At 41.7% G+C, this 20,219-nt stretch overlaps 1 protein-coding gene across 1 annotated transcript; it reads right to left on the bottom strand.

Moving 5' to 3' along the window:
• Window positions 1-7,155: 7,155 nt before the first annotated feature.
• usp31 (ubiquitin specific peptidase 31) lies at window positions 7,156-19,897 on the bottom strand (the record flags this gene model as incomplete). Its single annotated transcript, XM_080510737.1, has 16 exons — window positions 7,156-8,636; window positions 9,407-9,559; window positions 9,765-9,923; window positions 10,017-10,242; window positions 11,047-11,166; window positions 11,583-11,712; window positions 14,036-14,113; window positions 15,904-15,998; window positions 16,203-16,314; window positions 16,478-16,658; window positions 16,745-16,892; window positions 18,198-18,333; window positions 18,507-18,599; window positions 18,695-18,789; window positions 18,966-19,100; window positions 19,373-19,897. The coding sequence occupies 16 exons, from the start codon at window positions 19,895-19,897 to the stop codon at window positions 7,156-7,158; spliced, it is 3,867 nt and encodes a 1,288-aa protein (XP_080366863.1).
• Window positions 19,898-20,219: the final 322 nt, after the last annotated feature.

Below are 20,219 nucleotides of genomic sequence, written 5' to 3'. Positions count from 1 at the left end.
AAAGACAAAACGTTTGCAATGAGTCATTCAGCATCTCACCTGACCCCGACAAAACAGAATCAACTTTTCAAATCAAAAAGTGCATCAGTGAAAAGGTTGCCTTTATAAGCATTTTGTTGCTGTTGTTGTTCATAAGTGAAAGAAATCTTTGCAATGCCAAAACAGCATTGTGATTGGATGTCCATGTGTGGACGCATCTATATTAAAATCAACTCACCGTTCAGATGGGTCTGATCAGAATCGGGAGGAGTGACAATTTCCCTCAGTATTAATCTTGGGGTATTTGCTTTGTCTGAAAACGGCAGATAAAGAAGGAAAGGAAATGACAGCTGGGGATTAAAAAAAAAAATCAATAAAGAAAACAAGGAAGAAAAAAAAGCAACACTACAATTTTATTTGAAATTTGACTTATCGTGAACCATTGATGGGTCACCGGGTGTTGAGAACCGCAGGTACTGAGGAGCATTCAGCGGACCTGATGACAGGGAGGGGGGAGGTGGGGGGAGGGCCATCAGCCAGAAGACCTCTCTCTCTCTCTCTCTCTCTCACTCACTCACTCACTCACTCACTCACTCACTCACTCACTCACTCACTCACTCACTCACTCACTCACTCACTCACTCACTCACTCACTCACTCACTCACTCACTCACTCACTCACTCACTCACTCACTCACACACACACACACACACACACTGACAGATACACCACATCCGCGACCGCCCCACCTCCACCGCGCTCCGCTTGGCGCCTTGGATCACTGCTCATGTTGTCCAACACTGTTCCGCCTGGGAAAGATCTCAACTATCAATCTCCAAGCTGTCAGCCACACTGACCCACCGGACTCCCGCTGAATCCTGCAATAGAAATCAAACCGTGCTTCCTCTCGGCACTCGCAGTCTGCTGCTGTCCTGTCCAGCCTGGAAAATTACCCCGTGATGGTTGATTGAGTGGTTTTGGGGGGAAAGAAATAATAAACAAGCACTGTGAAAGATCAGATTATCTCTCATGGAGAGAGAATATTAAAAAAACATATTCATTTCCTCATTGCTATCTCCATCACATGCAGCAGTTGAAGAAAACAACCCTCCTGTTGAATAAAATGCCCCGATTCTTTCTCTTTAATGGGTGAGACCCTGGTTCCCATGAGCCCAGGACACTTTATAATCTGTTGTTACAGACAGGTTCATGTCGGTGACCTTTTTCCATGGCAGCACATGCACATTATGCTTCGGGCCTCCTACCTCTCTGCTGGTACCTCTCTGTCTCTGTCTTCCTCTGGTCCTTCGCTTGAATTCTAACCTCCTCTTCTTGCCTTCCAAAATCAATTATTATTGATTTTTCTGCACTCTCTGGGGTGGAGTCCAAAGAGGGGGACAAAGGAGATAAAACCACAGGCGAATTGCGAAAGTAACTCCACTGTACCGCAGGGGCCCTGATATCACCATGAGAGAGGAGTCAGATGCGGGTTCGACTACATTTAAGAAACACTGGAGAATAAGAGTAAATGGCTCAGTGGAAATGAGGCTTGAGATGGATCCCAGCCAGCGGCGGACGGAAGATCCCGTTGTATAGAACGAACAAGCATCCTGAAAACAACACACACATCGACAGAGAGGAGCAGCTAAATCCTTCTGCATTGGTGGAGACGGTTTGTGGTTAGTCACTGTGGCTCTGCTGCTCACCCTACAAAAGCATGTTCCTTTTACATGTGGCACATTTTAAAAAGGCAAATATATTTGCGCAGTATTGTCAATAAGAATATGATACATTGAAGAAATGAACACAAATGTCCATACTTTTACATACTGCTACATTCATGGCACTCTTTGGCCGTGTTTCAAGTAGAAATGCAAAGTTTTTGCATTTTTGCTTTAGAAAACACTGTGAGGAAACTGTGTTCTTTATGACAACCACCATCAGAAACAGTTTACTTGCAGACTGTATTTCTAAAAGAAATTAACACAAGGTCTAGGCATTGAGGAAATATAAAGACTAACTCAAGACGATCCACTGATTCAAAACACAAGTTCTCAAGCTTCACAGAGCTCGAACTACAATTAACAGTTTCACCTTCATTTATGTCATTGCATAATGATTTCCCAGTGTCATTGTTTTCTTTCATTTTATATTTTTGAGAGGAAAAGGTTTTCCCTGACCCAGTCATTCCACAGCTCCATACTTTGAAACCATAGCTTACAAAATCTATGAAATTGACTACCGTGGAGTATACATTTATCTTTCATGCTGGTTTTATTTTGGAAAAAAAAAAAAAATCCAGTTTCGTGCACGCACTGCTCAATAAAGTAAAGCAAACCCTACATCTTATTTCAGGTGAATAATGATTTCTCTCCCTTGTAGGAATTAAAGGTGTAACTTGTGACTCATGGATCCTTCCTTGAGCTCACAGTGTGTCACCATCTGCACAGGATCACCCTCATATTCTTCCAATGGAGGGAAAAAAAAGCATGAAATTACAACCCTGTCAAGAAATTTAGAGCTACTCGCGTATCGCTCGGCCTCGAGATCTCACAAAATGCTCAAGTAGCTGCCTCAGCCAGACGATAAACAGGAGATTTGTGTGCCCAAACCAAAACTAAATGCACACTGGATTAAAAAAAAAAAAAAGAAAAGAAGTAGGTTCTTTACACATCAAAGCACACTTCCATTAAAATGTGTTACAAGCTTTGTGATGACAAGGAGGAAAGAAAGGCCTTATCGTGGCTGCTGACTGGACAGCAGTGCAGATCTGGAAGAACGATCCCAAAATTTTGGATTTACACTCTTGTTATTGGCTCCGGGTAAGATCTCATGATTTTTCAGATATTAATCAGTCCCAAGTTGTGGAAGTGCAACAGAGAATCCCCATGAACCAGTGAAAAGCTGGAGCATCATGTCGCACGAGTCCGCCTCAAGTCTAATTTGTTAGAAAAAAGCTCCCCCTAGTGCACAAATATATATAACACCACGCAAGGGTCCAGTTTAATCCGTTTTTAATCAGATGTTTCATTTTGTATTTGCATGGATAAACCAACAAAGTATATACACATTTGTCCTTTTGAGGAAAGAAATAATAAAAAAAGTGCATATATGATGATTAAAAAAAATAAATTAACATAAAAGACTGACAGTCTACAAATCTAAAATAAAAAAATGCCAAAACATAAACAAATTAAATAAAGAGGCATAAGCAGGAACTGACACTGAGTAATAAAATAAGAACAAGAGCAAAAATGACAAACAATGCAATAACCTCATGTTATCAGGAATACAGTAAAAACAAATGTCAGTAAATGCAACATGCCGTATTTTACAAAACGTTTTACAAAATGTTAAAGATGAAGTAAAAGGACAGACATGCTGTGCGTTCAGCTTCGAAACAAATAAGACTTGTGACATTCGATCTCATCCAGAGATACCCATCCTTTACAATTTCGATTAAGGCTTCTAAAACTCCACCTCTCATCTGTTTGTAGTGTTCACATTTGGAGAAAAATAAAAAATATAAACAACCTCTTTATTCTTTTAAGGATACTGTGAGTTCAGAGGCCATTACTGTGGCGCCGCTGGTACTTCAACAGGCTTGACAAATGCCAAATTTCAACGATTTACTGAAAAACAAAAACAAGTCCCAATAATGACTCGTCGCGAGAACCTTCCATCTTGGATGCATTTTTAAGAGTTTGATTGAAGTTTTATACCCACTTTACCAATCATCAGGAAAAACACATGGGCGGTACTGCTTTAAAACGTTAACGTCTGCTCGTACACAGCCAAAACAGTACTGAAACTGACATTTTTTAAGATTAACATTGCATGAATACAAAAAGTACCAACTGAATTTTTAACGTCATTGTTAAGTACTGTATCAAAAAACTATAAATGTATCTTCTTTATTGCATTAAGCTACATACTTTTTTTTTTTCTTGTACTGGATACCGGCCGCATCTTTGATGTGGCCGAGGACATGGCAACAGACTTAACGGGAGAATCGATCACAAACACACACACACGTAATGAGTATTTAGTAACCACTAGAGAGAGCATCGCTTCCATAGTATTGTATCTGCTGGTGGACAACAGTAAAATATTCAACCACAGAGACTATGAGCCACCAGTGTGGTCAGAGCACCCGGAGAGCACAGGGAACCAGATTAAAAAAAAAAAAAGAATAAAAACAAACATATACACGTTAAACTGTTGAATTCTGGAAGCAAATATGACATTAAATAGATTATTCTAATATATATTTATATATCTGCGATGACCTACTTTTAAACTGTACACATGGATTATTCAGTATTTTACATGAATGGTGTGCAAATTAAGCCATGGGATATAGGAGCCATGCTTTGCTCTCTAACTGTACACAGCTGCTTGCATAGTTAATAAAAAAAACAAAAAATAAAACATGCATCAACAATTTCATGCAATACTGCATTCCTAAGTCATTCTCAGGTTGTTGTTTTTTTCTCCTGTACATTGACAACAAATCTACAAAACATGAAAGGACGATTACTGCAGTGATGAAAAGCTAAAGAGAAAAAGCAAAATGGGACTCGACCCCTCGTCCTGTTTTGACCCTGAATGACATCTTGTTTCAAAAATAATTTTACATGAACTCCAGCTGAAGGACACGGCGCTCCTCTACTCTTCTAAACAAAAACAGTTTTTTGCTAAAGAAAAAAAAGCAACTGATTAACACTAACAAGGGAGAAAAAAGAACTTAATTGAACTCCACGTTGTAATTCTTAGTGTTTCATAGAGAAAACAACCAATAATCATATTAAACATATTGTAACGACTGATTGTCTGCCGAGGTCGCATTACATTGCCGACCCTTTCATTCTTGTTGAAAGATGAAATAGTATGGCATCTTAAAGCACAGCACTGGGTTTTGGCTACACCGAAGGGTTAATATTGCAATATACTCTTTATATGTGAGAGAAAAAAAGATGACAAACAAGAAAGTGTAATGGGAAAGTCCAACTCCACAACAAATGACAGCCACAATGATTTCAGTACAGACTCGAAAACAGGCCGACGAGACAGCAAACGGCAAATTGACATCAAACCGTCCTGCTTTGATCCAAAGTGCCGAGCACAGGTTTCCTGATAGATTCAAACGTTAAGTAGAAAAGAGCAGCTACGGGAATGAGCCACGTTTAAACAGCAGTCTGTTATTTCTCTGGCCTGTGAGATGAGCCGCCCTCCCCTTGGAAAAGCTCCGTAAAGACTGAACACGGTGGTGAGCTGGTTTCCCACAAAGCGTTTAAGCTTCCTTTGTTTACTCTAAACGCTCCATTTGAGACTCTGGTTTGGAGCAAAAATCATTAAGATAATTACTGAAGTACTTGTAGCAGTACAGTTTTTTTTTTTAATTGCTGTTAAAGAAAATGCAAACCGTTGTTTAATTCATCCCCTAATACTGAGATGTTTACTGGTCGGCTTATTAACTTCAGTACTTTGTCTGAGATGGACAATTAATAGAGAATATTGAGTTTTTGTTTGTTGCGCCGCTGGTTCTAATAATGCCGTTATAATTGTGGCGGCGTTTTAACTCAAATCGTAAGGTTGCATGAACGCCTGGGGAAAATAAAAAAAAAAACAATCCACAGATCACAGAAATAACAAACAGAAACTGTTTTGATTGGGTGGCAAATCCTCTAAAACCATCTGAGAACCGCTGTAAACCTGAAAGATGCTACGGAGAAAACGACGAGGTGAATGCTGCATATCCCACGCTCGTGATGCTTAAACTGAAGAGGTTTAGTGGCAAAAGCACATCCATTCATTCACAATAAACCCTATGCTGGTATCTAATAGATGAATGTTGCCGTCACTGGCTTCTACGTTAAGCTCTACGACGAAGCCGATTGGCCGGAATAGAGTTGGCGAGCGTCACGGCAGGCTGATTTCGCTTGGAAAACGGTTGGAAGTGTAATATTGTCCAGCGAGGTACCACGTGTTGTGATAAACACTGTTGTTACAGCACCAGGTGTGAAGACGGGGGGGACTTCTTGACGTCAAATGACCCCTGAAACAGTGAGATGAATGTACCCTTTTACCATTTCAAGTCTAAGGCCTGTTAACTCTACTTTACGATATGTCTGGAAAATACTTAGTAATAATAATTACGTACTACTTTCTCTATACAAAGTGCGAACGGACAACATTCCTACTCAGTGATGCATACAGTAGAAGACTACTATGTTGCCAAAGGCAAGTACTTGTATCTATCTACAGCTTTGAAAGGCGCTTAAGATTATTTTCATCTTGCTCATGGAAAGAAAAAAAAAGTTGTTATACCGTATATTTTTCTGTCAATCTTCATATACATCTATATACTTTGAATTTAAAGGGTTTCATTCCAAAAACACACCATCCCGTAAAGTAAAAGCTGATCAATAAAATACATTTCTATCAAAAAAGTTAGAGCATTAAGAAAAATAAAGATTCAAAACATTCTCCATCCGAAGACTGATCTCTTGTCATGTTTTGCATTTTGGTCCACGGCCTTCCGTCGCCATGTTTCTTACAAATATTCCTCGAAAAATAATCGCGATCCTGCTGTTGAATCAGTCTGAGGTGCTTAAGATGTACTGAGTGAGATGTGTACATATAGTGTAGTGTTATCTTTCCTCCACAGCTTCAAGCAAAACAAAACAAAAACTAAAAAATAGACCTTTCCTGGCCAATACAGACTCTTTACAGAACAATTCGATTGGCTCAAAATGATCGCTGCCTCCGTTATTTCGGAATGAAACTCTTTTACATCTGTGTGCGTGTCGGAAAACATCAGTTCCCTTTCTGTATTTGTCAGAGGAAACTTTTGATGGTGCGGTTTTGTTTTTCTTGCTTTTAAACCTTACAACAGACAGCTTTTCTTTTTTTCAAATTTAAACTGGAGGATTGGAAGTCTCTGTCAGTGAAATCCTGAAGGACATTTTTCTTTTTCCAATCATTAAAATTACACAGAATGATAAAATGATAATGCACACAAAACAGAAACTTTGTACCAACGTGTACGACACTTCGTCCTGAAACAAAACCACACCATCAAAAGAGTCTGAAATACTTCTGGTGCTCACTGAAACTTAGGCACAAAGAAATTAGCTGCATTATGTTTGTTAAATAAGACAAGAACACAGGTATCATTGAGGCCTCTGTGTAGCGCGTGCGGGAGATTGCATGCTTGATGACAGCTTCCGGGAAGACGCCTTCTTCTCCAGCGGCTTCTTCCCATTTGAAGGAGACTTGCAACTTACGTCTGAAGTGGAAGACTTGGACTTGCCTAGCAGAGTGCGGCTGAGCGAGCTGGGCGGCTTGGAAGACTCCTTTTTCTCGGACTTTGTCTCGCCTCCGTGAGTCTCTGTGGTCTGCGAGGACGCCGCGTCTCCCGACTCCTTGTCGCCGTCCGCCTCCTTGGCTTGTCCGTTCTGCTTGGATGTCCTCTCCGAGGCCTTTTTGGTAAGCAGGGTGCTCTTCCCCAAGTCCGCCGACCTGCGGCTCTCCCGTTGCCGGAGGGCACTTCTGAAGAAAGACAGGCCTTTCTCCTCGGACTTGCCGCCGCGCTGCGGGTCCCTGGTGGACACGCTGGGCGAGCGCAGGCTCGTGACGGAGGAGCTGCTGCTGGAGCTCCTCACAGACCTCCTCTCCAGGCGGTTGCTCTCGCCGCCTTTGGAAAGCGCCGTGCGGGCTACGGAGCTTCCTCTGAGGTTGTCCACCAGAGGGCTGGTGTGCATAGAATCTCTGCTGTAGCTCCTTTCCACCAGGCGTTTGCGGCTGCTTGTGGCGCTCTTCTCTGCGGCGCCGGGGTTTTTCTTGGTGGTGGGCGAGGGGGAGGCCGAGGACTGAGGCGTGGAGCGGACCCATGGCTTATGTTGGGGCGTTGCTGCTTGAGGTGGAGTCGACTCCTTGGTTTTGACGGGAGTTCCACTGGGTGTCAAGTTGCCCTTCTTGGCATTTGCACCTTTCTCTTTAGTATTGCTCAGCTTTTTGCCTTTCACCGGTGTACTGGAAGACGATTCTGAGGAGGAGGCCTTGAGGGTCGCGCACAGACGTTTCTTAGAAGTTTTCTCCTGCTCCACTTTGCCAGAACCCTTCGAAGAGCCTGTGTTCTCTGCCTTCAGGACAAATCCTCCGATACTGCTCTTGCGTTTTTGTTCTTTGGAGGGAGTAGCTTGGGTGGGTAGTGTATTTTGGTCTATAGCTGTGATCTGGTTGTTATTTTCCGTCGGCTCATTTTTCGCACTCTTCTTCTCCACGGGAGTGGGAGCCCTGCAGTACATCATGTCCAAGAACCTCTTACTGTTGTCCTGCTCGCTGAAGTTGCTCTCCATCATAGACAGCGGCGTCCTGCTGCCAAAGTATCGCTCGTGGCGACTGTAGCTGCCAAAACAGGACGTGGAAACCTTGTCATCGCAGGCTTCTCCGATCCTCTCGAGGGGGGGGGAGCAGCGAGAGTCGAGGGAGAAACGTGAGGGCGAGTTGGACCTCATGTGGAGTTTGGCTGATAGAGACCAGGAGGGCCTGATGCCGCTGTCACTGAAGGCTAAAGGGCTGGCGACGGACGAGCGGGAGGACAAGCTCTGACGCTGAATGCTTCGGACAAACGGGCGGACAGAGAATCCTCCTGGAAACATGAAGCATGTTTAGTTTACATAAAGACGTCTTCTGATTCTTCTTCTTCTGATTAAATGTGTATAAAGTTACAAAACAGCGTGCACATTTAGCTTTAATCTCATGATCTTTAACAACAAGTAAACAGAAATCTGTAATTAGATCTGTGGATTATCCAGGCTTTACATATTCCTTAAATTATATTACATTTGAAAAGGAACAAATACATGTCTCGATTTGAACTCACTCAGTAGAAGCTGTATAAAGTATAAAGCTTTGTTACTCATCCCACTCAGATTTCACTTTGCCCGTCTCTGCAATATTTTCCCTCTTGTAATCGTGACATTTTAAGTGTTGGCATTTGTAAGTTCAAGTGTGGGTGTTCCTGACATAAAAGTGCTTGGGAAACCTCAATGGTATCATTTGATTCCAACATAAATAAGGTTAGTAGAGAGAGTATTAAGTTCTTTGCATAAATGTTTGTGTTCCCCACTTTAGCGGGTGAAGTATAACGAGCGCCTCTGACAGCAGAGCTCTTTCTTTTCACATTTAGGTTTGTAACATATGCACTGCTCTCTGTGTGTGTGTGTGCGTGCGTGTGTGTGTGAGTGTGAGAGAGAGAGTCCTTCAGGTCTCACTATATTAAATAAAAATGTGGTTGGCGAAATTGTTAACACATGGCTTTGCCTGACAGAAGTCAAAACATAGTAACTGACAGACATGTTCGATCTAATATCAGCGAATCAGTTCAATTAAACGTAGAAAATACAAGCACAGTCTTACCATCGTCTTCGCTGCGCTCCCCGGGGAACTCGACGGACTCCGCCAGTGAAGCCAGGGAGGTGCGTCTGGACGAGGCCCCAGAGGCCAAGCTCGCGGGCCGGCTGCCAGGCAGTCTGTTAATCCAGTGGTCACATAGCGAAGAGCTGGTGGAGCCTGACGCCAAGACAGGCGTGGACACAGTCGGCGAGAGTTAAACTTTGAAAGCATGCTGCTCGCACTCATTGATAATGAAGACAGCAAGGGTCCGTTTTTAATCCCCATTGAAAAATCTAATCAACGCTGTTCCATTTAGTAAATATCATGCACAAACCATCTTGCCAATAAGTTGACAGAGAAACAGTGAGATCTAAACACTGACCGGCCACAGAGCTGTTGGCTGACCAGGACGGTATCGCCGTCCTCCTCTGGTAGAACAGGATGTACGCAGTTTGCTGACACACGTCGTCGTCCGCTACAGGTGAAACCTCGCTGTCGTCAAAGCAGTACCACTGACTGTCGATGGAGTTTTTGCAGTAAGCTGGAAAGAACAAAGAAAGATGTAAAAAAAAAAAAAAAAAAAAAAAAAATCTTAAACACTCAATTCCTCCCATTCCAACACTGTGTGCATTACCAGTGTAATGGCCTCCGTGCATGTTCCCGTGATGATTGCACACAGCGTACAAGTCATACAGATAGTCGTCGGGGTTTCTGCCCAGGCCGTAGGAGCGTCGCCATGGTGACCAGTGGGAAGGCAGACTCCAGCTGCTCTGGCTTCTCTTGACCACATGAGGGGCCATGTCCATCCCCATCAGCGGGAACCTCACCATGTTCTGCATCTTCACCCTGCGGTCCCCCTCCTGCAGACAAGCAGGAAATAAAAAGATATGAAACACTCCATTTTAGGATTAAACTATATTACTGGCAGATTGAAACAAAAATAATGTGATTTAAGCTGCATTACACTGTAGGAAGAACCAGTACAGCAATCAGAAGGAGATTATTTAATGGTATAAGAAGCTGTAAAACGACCAGTCTTCTTAGGAGTAAGTTTTGGAAACATTGTCCTATTATTTGTGATCAAGCTAAAATTAATTGATTACAATTTAACCATAAAATGTCGATGCAGTCGACTTGCTGTGCGGTTCTATTTCACTGTTAGTCAACTCAGAGGACAGAAGATTAGTTACAGGTTTCTTTCTGAGAGAAAAATGACTTGGAAACATGAAACGTATCACATACGAGCATTTTAAGAAACGGCACAACAAACAAGGATGTCAAAGTTCTTCACTGCCATTTTTCTTAAAGCACAAGCATCTAAACCAAATCAATGTTGACCTAAGGACATTGTTTTATGAATATGAAAGTGAATTCTTCGTAAGTAGCTAAACAAAATCTATGCTGCCTTTATATTATTTTAGTAAGCCATTAAATTGCATTCAGATTTCTTATTGGATGATTTGAATTTTCATCATTATCATCGTCTTTGTCATTTTTATCGCTCCAAAACGTCCCTGTAGTAGTATTTTGGTTCCTTTAGCTTGAAAATGAATAAAAGGGAAACAAACGACAACAAAACGTGGCTTCCACTTTTTATAATCTCGTCGTTGAGTGAAGGAACTCTCGACAGACGTCACATTTTCATTGACAGCGAGCTGAAATACCTGTCTGAACCTCTTGAGATGCAGTATGAGCACATCCGGCAGAGTCCACAGGCTGAGCTTGATACGGCCCTGCTGCAGCTGCTTGCAGTGGGGACAGCGCCAGGCATCGTCTGGAGCCAACTGAAACACACACACACACACACACACACACTTAGCCCGAGGAGCAGCCATCAGGAATAACGCCGACCACACAGCTGAAAAAAAAAAAGGCCTTGCACAGGATGAGGCCCCGAGTTTTCCCCTCCATTCTCCAGCAGCGCAGATGCAGGCCAGTTAAACCACAGTATACATGAAGGTCTGTGCTCGAGGCTTCTTGCTTATTCTAAACATAGCGTTAAGGATCGAATAGACAGCGAAACCACAAGGAGCGAAAAGCCATTTCAACTCTCGTGGAGTAATAACAAACTAACAGGGAGGAGGAAAATATATTCATTAACACACAACCGACATGTCTCAAGGCGAATCTATGATTTATGTTCAGATGTCAAACTACTGACGGCGCAGCGGTGCATTATTGTGTGTGGTCAAAAAGTTACCTGCTCCTCTTTAGTGTAGAGCTGGAAGCACTGGGCGAGTGTGCAGGCCTGTGGCTGGTGGTGCTGCTCCCTGTGCAGATACACACTCTCAGCATCTGGAATATACTCCTCCTCAGTGTGTCCAAACAGGCTGCGGGAACATGGCACAACAACGTGGTGAGGACTATACAGTCTGCTCGGAGATTATAGCTTAAATATTCTCAATATACAAGCAATGCATTTTTAGCTGTGCAGGTAAAGTTGTTGTTTACAATGTCACACTGATGCGGTTTACCCTCAGAATTCTTGTATGAAGTGCTTCATGATCACTACATGCACCGGCATGAAAACTGAGAAGACTTGATTGTTGAGGACTCAACAATCATGTGACACACAAAATGGCAAATTGCAAGACATTGGCGGCCTTTAAAAGCACATCTCCTCCTTCGACTCCTACATCAACAGGAGTGCCTGTTGTTAGTGGAAAAAGAAGCCATCTTCACGGAGTCAGTAGATATTATGTCAGTCAGCAGTTGAAACCAATCAGAGACGCACGTTACTGTGATTAAGAAGTATTTTGGGCTGCTGCTACTTCAATGAGGAATTTTTCATGTTGCAATTTTACACCATGGTACTTTGCCAAGGACGAATCATTAGTGAGCATGTCCACAATCTGAATTAAACCTGTCATATCTATTTTTCTTTACCATGGTGTCATTTTCATTTATTTTATGGAGACAAATGCTTTGATAGTCGACATTTGATAAAGGTAAATGCACCTGCTAGGAGCAATGCAAATAAATGCATAACTGAGGCATTTGTGCAGTTTTTAAGCCTGCAGAACAAAACTCGGCTTCAGGAGGAAATAAGAGCAGATGCATTTAACTTTGCGGGTGAAACTTCAGACTCTGGATGGAGCCGTGTCAAATGAATCCCAGCTGTTCACAGATCAGCAGAGTTTATTTTTCCAAGGAGTGAAGAACAACAGTTTGGGGGGAATAAGGTTGAAATGTACGGATATTCAAGCGCTCAAAAAAAGATGCTGAGTTGGAGAAGCAGCCGAGGCGTAGCTTAACTCGACGGGCCTGAAGAAAGCACTGACCAGCAACATCAGTTTTTTTTTTTTTAAATGTCCCCACACATGCACACAAACACGACTGTGAATGTGACAGTTGAAGTTGTTGGGATGAGAGAGTGAGGCCAGTGTTTCTGCATCCAGCTGGACATTCAGTTGCCATTTAAGACATTAACCTTTCATTGTTTGCTTAGAATGTGCTCAGCACTGCGGCACACATGAGTACAGTCGCAGTTGGGTGAGGTTGCTTCTAATTAAGGTTAACATTTCGGCCTGAAAGATAAAATCCTTGAAGATTAACAAAGAAGCTTTCAGTTTTAAAATTCTGTCTGTGAAACCAGTGATTTTCATCCTTCTTCTTGAGGAAGCCACATTTTTACCAACGTAAACCTCGGCGACCCCCCCGCCCCAACACCTTGTATGTGTGTGTGTGTGTATATATATATATACATTTTTTTTTTTTTTTTTTTTTTTTCAAGTTGAAAGAATTTAATAAGACACTATATGTGAAATACAGTTTCTTTGTTATATTGTGTGACGATAATTTTCTCTTTGGGATTACATACCATCAGTGGACTGGTGCCACTTCATTTTGGACACTTTTGACATTTTTTTCCACCACAAAATATGTATCCAGCTCTAAATCAGTCCATTGCTTCTATGAATCCACATTCTATGTAATTCTCTTGGGTACGTTCTTTTTTTTTGCTCTTTTTGGCCGATTTATTATTTTCTTTAGCCCAACGCGCTGCTATTTTTTTTCTTCCACTTTGCGAGCTTACCTTCGTGTATATTGCTGTTTGAAATAGTATTCTTTGTTTTTTTTCCAAATACTTTTAAATGAATGACACTTTTAATGTAAAAAAAAAAAAAACACTTGTTTAGTTTTGCAACATAAATTATTTATATCCACTCACCTATTTTTAAAACATTGAAATTAAATGAAATGTTTTAAATGTATTTCCTCCGTCTTCTAACTGTATGAGGACTCATCTTGCACTCACTGAGTAACCCTTCATCCAATATGAATGTATTTTCACCTTCACTGTATTCAGCAATAACTTGTTGCACTGAGATATAATCTTAACAAGAAGTGAAGCTAAAATCCAAATTGTCATTCACCTCATTCGATATTTTTCATTTTTTGGTCCCTAACACACTTTTGTTTTGACATTACTCCACTGCAATGTTCATGTTCATCATGTTACTGATCACCATCGCAGCTGAGCTTCCAGTATCTTTGCTCAACGCAGCCAAGCTCGTCAACCTGTCAGGTAATGAATGGGCTTCAATTAAATTGGAGGGTTACATATTCCCTGTCATGTCTCAGGAGGAGGTAATTACAGTGAGCGCTTCAACTTCTGCCAGCTTTGCAACCGTCTTCCAGTTTTTCACTCACTAGTCCTTGGTCTCTTTGTCCCACTCCACTACAATCTTCACATGAGGCGGGCCGCCCTGTCCACAGGACTTGTATGCTCTGGAGTGAAAACACATTAAAAACACAGTCGTCATGTTAAAGCCAATAGGGTGATAGGTGCAGGAACTTTCATCTATCCAAAGCCGTGCACATAACCATGTCATTTGAAAAAAAAAAAAAAGAGTGCAGAGTGAACTCTTTCCTTTCAAAAATCACAACAAAACCCACAAAGTTATTTATTCTCAAATAAAGAAAAATCACATGACAAAACTCTACATCTCCTTTTCAATTAGGTAGGATTAAGACGTTTATCAATACTGAAAAAGACAATTAATGACGTTAATATAACTTGGCGTCAACTTTGATCCACAAAAAAACAAACAAAAAAAAATGTATTACCCAATGCAGTGTTGTGTTTAATATGTTTCATCACATCACGTGAGTTACATGAGAAACTGGCCAAACTGGCATTTTAATAAACAAATCCTGTCAGGGCACGTTCTCCACTCCAGTGTGTGAAAAGTGGAGAAACGAGGTGTGTGTGTGTGTCAGTGAGAATAAAGCACTATTGACACATTTTAACCTCACCTTGTTTGTCAAAATGATGACAATTTTCATCTTTATGAAAATTACCGTGATCTTGGCATGGAAAAGATGAAAAAAGAAATGTCTGATTGAAACTCATTTCAAAGTCATTCGATTTTTTTCCATTTGAGAAGGAAATCTATCAACGTTGCAGATTTCAACCCAAAAAAGCAACTTTTCATCGGTTTTCCCAAGAAATGTTTAAAATGGTAACATGAAACAAAATTCATATAAAAATAATGCTGATGATCTAAATACACATTGATAAGGCTCCAGCGATATTTACCAACCAAGAGACATCACAAGTATAAAAGAGAAAATAAATCATTAACAAAACAATGAACTTCAAAAAATAATCCTCCATCTTTCATACATTTAACCAGGCCCGGACTCCTTTCTTTTGTATAGGTTTTGTTTTATACAAATTGCTGTAACATTAGTATAGCTTCAGTTTATTTTCACACACTTTCCAAATATAAGTTGTGTTGGGCTGCATCTTATCAGACGAGTTAATAGACTTGATTTGGTTGGATGTGAAGTTTCAATGTGGCCGCCCACACTATTGAGCAAATTGTAAAGATTTCAGAGAAAACATTGACTTCTTAAGAGTAGAGGACACAACTCAGACCCGAGCTGAGATATCATTGATGCCGCCATTAAAAAGACAAAAAGCTACTTCGTTGGTGTCAAACTGGTCTCAAAGCTAAGCTGTCAGGGAGGGTTTGTAAAAAATGCATAACACAACAACTATAGGAGATGTTTTGTAGACATTTCACTATATTTGAATCATTAAAATTGGCTTCATGTTGAGATTATGGTAATGTTCAAGAGTAAATGTATTTTTGCAAAAATAGACATTTTCATCATGTGTACTTGGCACAACAAAGAATATCTTTCAAGTTGAAAATGAAAGGTTATTGTGGTATTATTTCAGCCTGTCTGGCCCACTCAAGGTCAAACTGCGGTGTATGTGGCCCCTGAGCTAAAATATTTAGAGATTTAGAGATTTTAATTATGTGAAAACAAGTCAAATTACATCCTTAGATTCTGATTATTTGTCATCATGACAAGGTTTTTGCAACCTAATGGGACAACAAATTACCATACAAGGCAGGTGAGGTATATTGAAATACACATATATTCATGTTTCTTTTTCATTTTCATGGGAACTATAAAACACACAATCCTGCAACATAAATCGAGGGGAAACGCGTCGTCTCTAATGAGCCCATTATCAAATATTAAGGTTAAATGTCAGAACTGACCTTTCCACAGTGGGATGACACAGTGGTCGTTCATCTTGGGGCAGGAGGTAGGTGATACCAACAACGCCAACCACTCGAAGACTAAAAGGTCCAACCTGCATTTAGACACAAACCGAACCCCCCGCTGTCAAGACATCTACGTGATTAGTTCAACCACTTCAGCCACTTGTCCCGAATATTGTTAACAGATCTTTAGAAGCTGACTGGAAATATAATTTGGAATATGCCTGGACATCTGAAGTGATTTTCTTTGTTTTTCATCCTCTCCTCTTCACACCCGCTATATTGCCTCTTCCTACCTGAATGTAGACCCCAGGCCTCAAGAGATGACGCATTTTCTCAAGGATCTCTTTCTGTAGAGCATCCCAGGTCACAGTGCGCTCCATGTACAGTACGAAAGGCAAGCCGAACCTTAAAAAAAAAAAAAAAGACATGCATAATGCATCTGCCCTGTTAACTTGGTGAAAATCTAACTGTTTGTTGCGGACTGCAACTGAAGAGCGAGATGTGTGTGATTCGCTCATAAAAAAAAACAAGACAAGTCAGAATCACAGAAGATAAAATACTTTAGTACCTCTTCCCTTGGTGGCCAGTGCATGCTCTGTTACACACCAAAAGGATAATTTTCTCTGGTGTCAGGTTTTTATTGGGCGATGCAGTTACTGGCATCATGGCGCCTTGCATGAAAGACGGGGTCCTGCTGATTTCTGGCCCGTACTTCAAGTTGTTATGATTCAGGTTTGCCAGCAGACTTCCTAAGACGGAAACAGACAGAGGACACGTGTCTTAACCATTCTCAATCAATTCCATGGTTATTGGATCAATATGGCATCTCGTGTACCTCTTTTTGTGCGTATGTTTTCCAGTTTGAAGGTCTCTGGTGTCTCGAAGGCAAAGATGGAATCGCTCTCCTGAATGATGTCCAGATCGTCGTCGTCGTCACAAAAGGAGCGATGAAAGCCGTCGTAGTACATTTCGGTCAAAACAAACTAAAAGACAAAAAAATAAGACTGTTAAAACACAATGATAGAACAGTTTTAACTCCCTTTCAATATAATCATAATCAAACAGTTTGGATTTATTTTGGTTTCATGGCAATAGTTGTCAAAATATGTGGAAAGAAGGAAAGCTTATGTTCTTTTTCCTCAACATAACTTAGGCAGGTGTTTTTACAAAAGTGAGCATTGATGATCCTGGTAACTTGTTTTTCCGTTGACTTAAATAAAAAAACAACTAAGATTTGAATTGTGACTAGTCCACTATTTAACTAGTCCACTTTAAATTAAAAACACTAATAAACAGTCAAAATTAAGCCAAATATAATCAGACAGAATAAGAAGGCCTTTGCCTTCATCATTGTTGGATGGAAGCAGATCGCGTCGGCTCATTGTTGTAAGGTGCTGTGTTAACTTCTCAGACTGGGCGAGCTCAGTGCTTGTCATATCAAACAATATCAAACTGGCCTGAGATTGTTGAGCTCAGCAAACAGCTTAACAAATTACCAACGCGGCGTTTGAAACTAACAGGCGGCTGCATGACAGTTAAAACAGTCTTGTTTAACAGAATAATCTCTCTGTTGCCGACTAACAAAGGGTCAAATTATTGTTATTACTCATCATGGACTATTATTATGATTATTTAACCAACGAGCCACACGCAAAGTTATTACTTAGAAATTATAATACATATGTTTCACACAATGATGAACCTTGACTGTGATTGGACGATTAAAGTGAGTGCAGGAACATAATGGACATATATTTATCTGTGGTACACGGCATAATTAGCAGGTGAACTTTTCTTTATTGGTCAGGAGTTCCGCGCAGAAGGAGTTGAATGTTAATAAAGGAGAAAAGTGATTAATTGGAAATTAGGACTCAGACTTTCATTCATTCTGGCGTAGCATCTCAGTGGCTTAAAGCAATGTCTTATCCTCTGCGGATAAGAAATTGCTTTAAGCCACTGAGATGCTACGCCAGAATGAATGAAAGTCTGAGTGATACGAGTTTGAGACCGTGCCAAACTGGCAATAAAAGGATTATTAACACGACTCTTCTCGAATCATCTTGGACTGCTACTATAAAACTCACATCTGCTTAACACTCCAACGAAGTAACGCTCAGGACACACCTGTCAGAATAAATGACTACTTTTGCACAGCACCTCCAAAACTGTTTGTTTGTAAGAACGTCTGTTAATAAGGCAGAGCAGGTTTCTCTGAACACAGGGCTGAGGATTCCTGCCTGCGAGACAGTCACACGGTGCCAGACCCTGATAAGTGACAGAAATAGCACCTGGTCCATCGGGATCTTGGTCTCGCGTGACACAGCATCTCGGAGGCGATAGACGGTGCTCTTCAAAGGGACGGCTACTCCAATCCTCATACAGTGAGAATACTTCCCCTGGTAAACCACGGTCACATACAGAGGCCTGAAAAAAGTGCGTAACACATTTTTTTTTTTTTTTAGCAGACGGCTTGCTTTAGGGTAGCAAGAAGCAGGTTCCATTTGTCCACTTGCACATACTCGATTACTTCAAGTAACTGCAAACGCGCTGGGACTTGTTCAGTCAGTTACTTTCTTTGATATGAGCTGCAAACTCACCGTGTGTGTGGCAGCGGGATGGGTAACGAGATACAAAGGAAAGGATCAAACGTATTGCTTTGCTTTTGGCAATGTGGGCAGGTAAGAGATGACCTGGCGGGGGGAAATGTTTGAAATCAGATTAAAATCTTAATGTGTTGCAGAGACAGAGGGGCTATATTGTTCTATGGTGTTGATATAAAGCCTACCTGTACTGAGCCTGAAACAGCTCTTGCACAAATGACCCAGCTGAGAGAGGAGGTGAGGGTCCTTCTATGCTTTGGTCATCTTCTTCAATGGGCGGCTGAACAAGCACAAACAGGTGGGATTAGTTTCACCTGCGCATGCATCATCAGATACTGTCAGTGGTTTCGGGGAGTCCGGGGATAAAGAAGGGCAAATCTAACTTGTCAAAACAGTGAATAGAAGACATTTACAGAATGCAATGAGTGTCCTGAATACCACAAACGCGTTGATCACCTTTATGGCAGGCCTGCTGTTTGGGTTCACTGTGTTGAGGTCCTCATGTACTCGGTCCAGCAGCCACAGCAGAAACTCCTGCGCGTCGTGCTGAGAAGTTCCTTTAAACTGTGTGGCATTTTTGGACACGGCATTCTGCAATATCAAAGATTAAGAAAAACATAGGATCCAGCCTCAGTGTTTACAATGTCAGAATGAACCTTCATTAACAACAGACTCAGCTCTGATAAAACTATATAGATAAATCTATATTTAAATATAAATCCCAAAAATATAACAAGTAGCTGTCTTGCAAGTGTTTATGTGCAAATAGGTGATCGTGCAACTAATTCTTACAGATTATGTTTTTCTAGTACATGTATAGGTTTGTTTCATGGTCAATTCTGACATTGTGTTGACACTCTCACCTTAAAGTCCCTGCTGTGCTGGGGGGTGTACTCAAACGTCCACAAAGCCCGCACCAGTCCCGACAGCTGCTCAGTGACTTCTCCCTTAGCAAGAGGACCCTTTTTCGGAAAATTCACACCGTTCGTCTTTGGTTTGTCCTCGTCTGTTTCATCCCCTTTGTACTGCTCCAGAACCAGGAACTCAGCGAAGAGATCCGTGTTACTGAGGCACTGCAGGATCGCATTCATGAAGCAGGTATTCCCGTGGTTCTTCAGCCCGGAGACCCCAGGAATCCTCTCTCCGCACAGGAAGCCCCCCAGGTCCCCATCCTCCATGGGGACGTCCTTACTCCCGGATTTATACGTGGAAAACCCTCCATCGTCTTTATCATCCTCTGTCTGTACTTCGGATCCAAAGTGTGACAAGGCGGTGAGCGTCCTGAGGACTCTGCTCATGAAGCTGCCCACCGAGCGCACAGAGCCTCGCCTGAACAGCTTCTTACTGAAGCTGGACTTCTTGTCCTTGGTCGCTGCTTTGCACGACATGATTCCTCCACTCTCTCCGATACTTACAAATCAGGCAGATGTGCTGTAATGCGCAGGAGTCATCTCACCAGCTGCCCGCTGCTCCATCTCTCAACATTAACAGTCGGGACTGGTTAACTAACCTTCGCTGGTTTTAACATGTTTGCTGGGTTAAACACTGCAGTTTAGGGTTATAACCTGGCGGCCTGGGAAGCGTTACAGAGGCATGGCTCGGAGCCCGCGCGTAGCCTCAGATTTACCTTGTTCTTGCGGTTTTGCTGGCCCGCAGAATGAATCGACATCGGTTCTGCTGGACTGAAAACAGCAGCGTTAGCTAAACCAG

The sequence above is a fragment of the Blennius ocellaris genome (genome assembly GCF_963422515.1).
Source record: "Blennius ocellaris genome assembly, chromosome: 16".
In the NCBI taxonomy this organism is placed as follows: Eukaryota; Metazoa; Chordata; class Actinopteri; order Blenniiformes; family Blenniidae; genus Blennius; species Blennius ocellaris.
The sequence above is the reverse complement of the archived record's forward strand: the minus strand, read 5'-3'. Positions and strand labels throughout refer to the sequence as shown.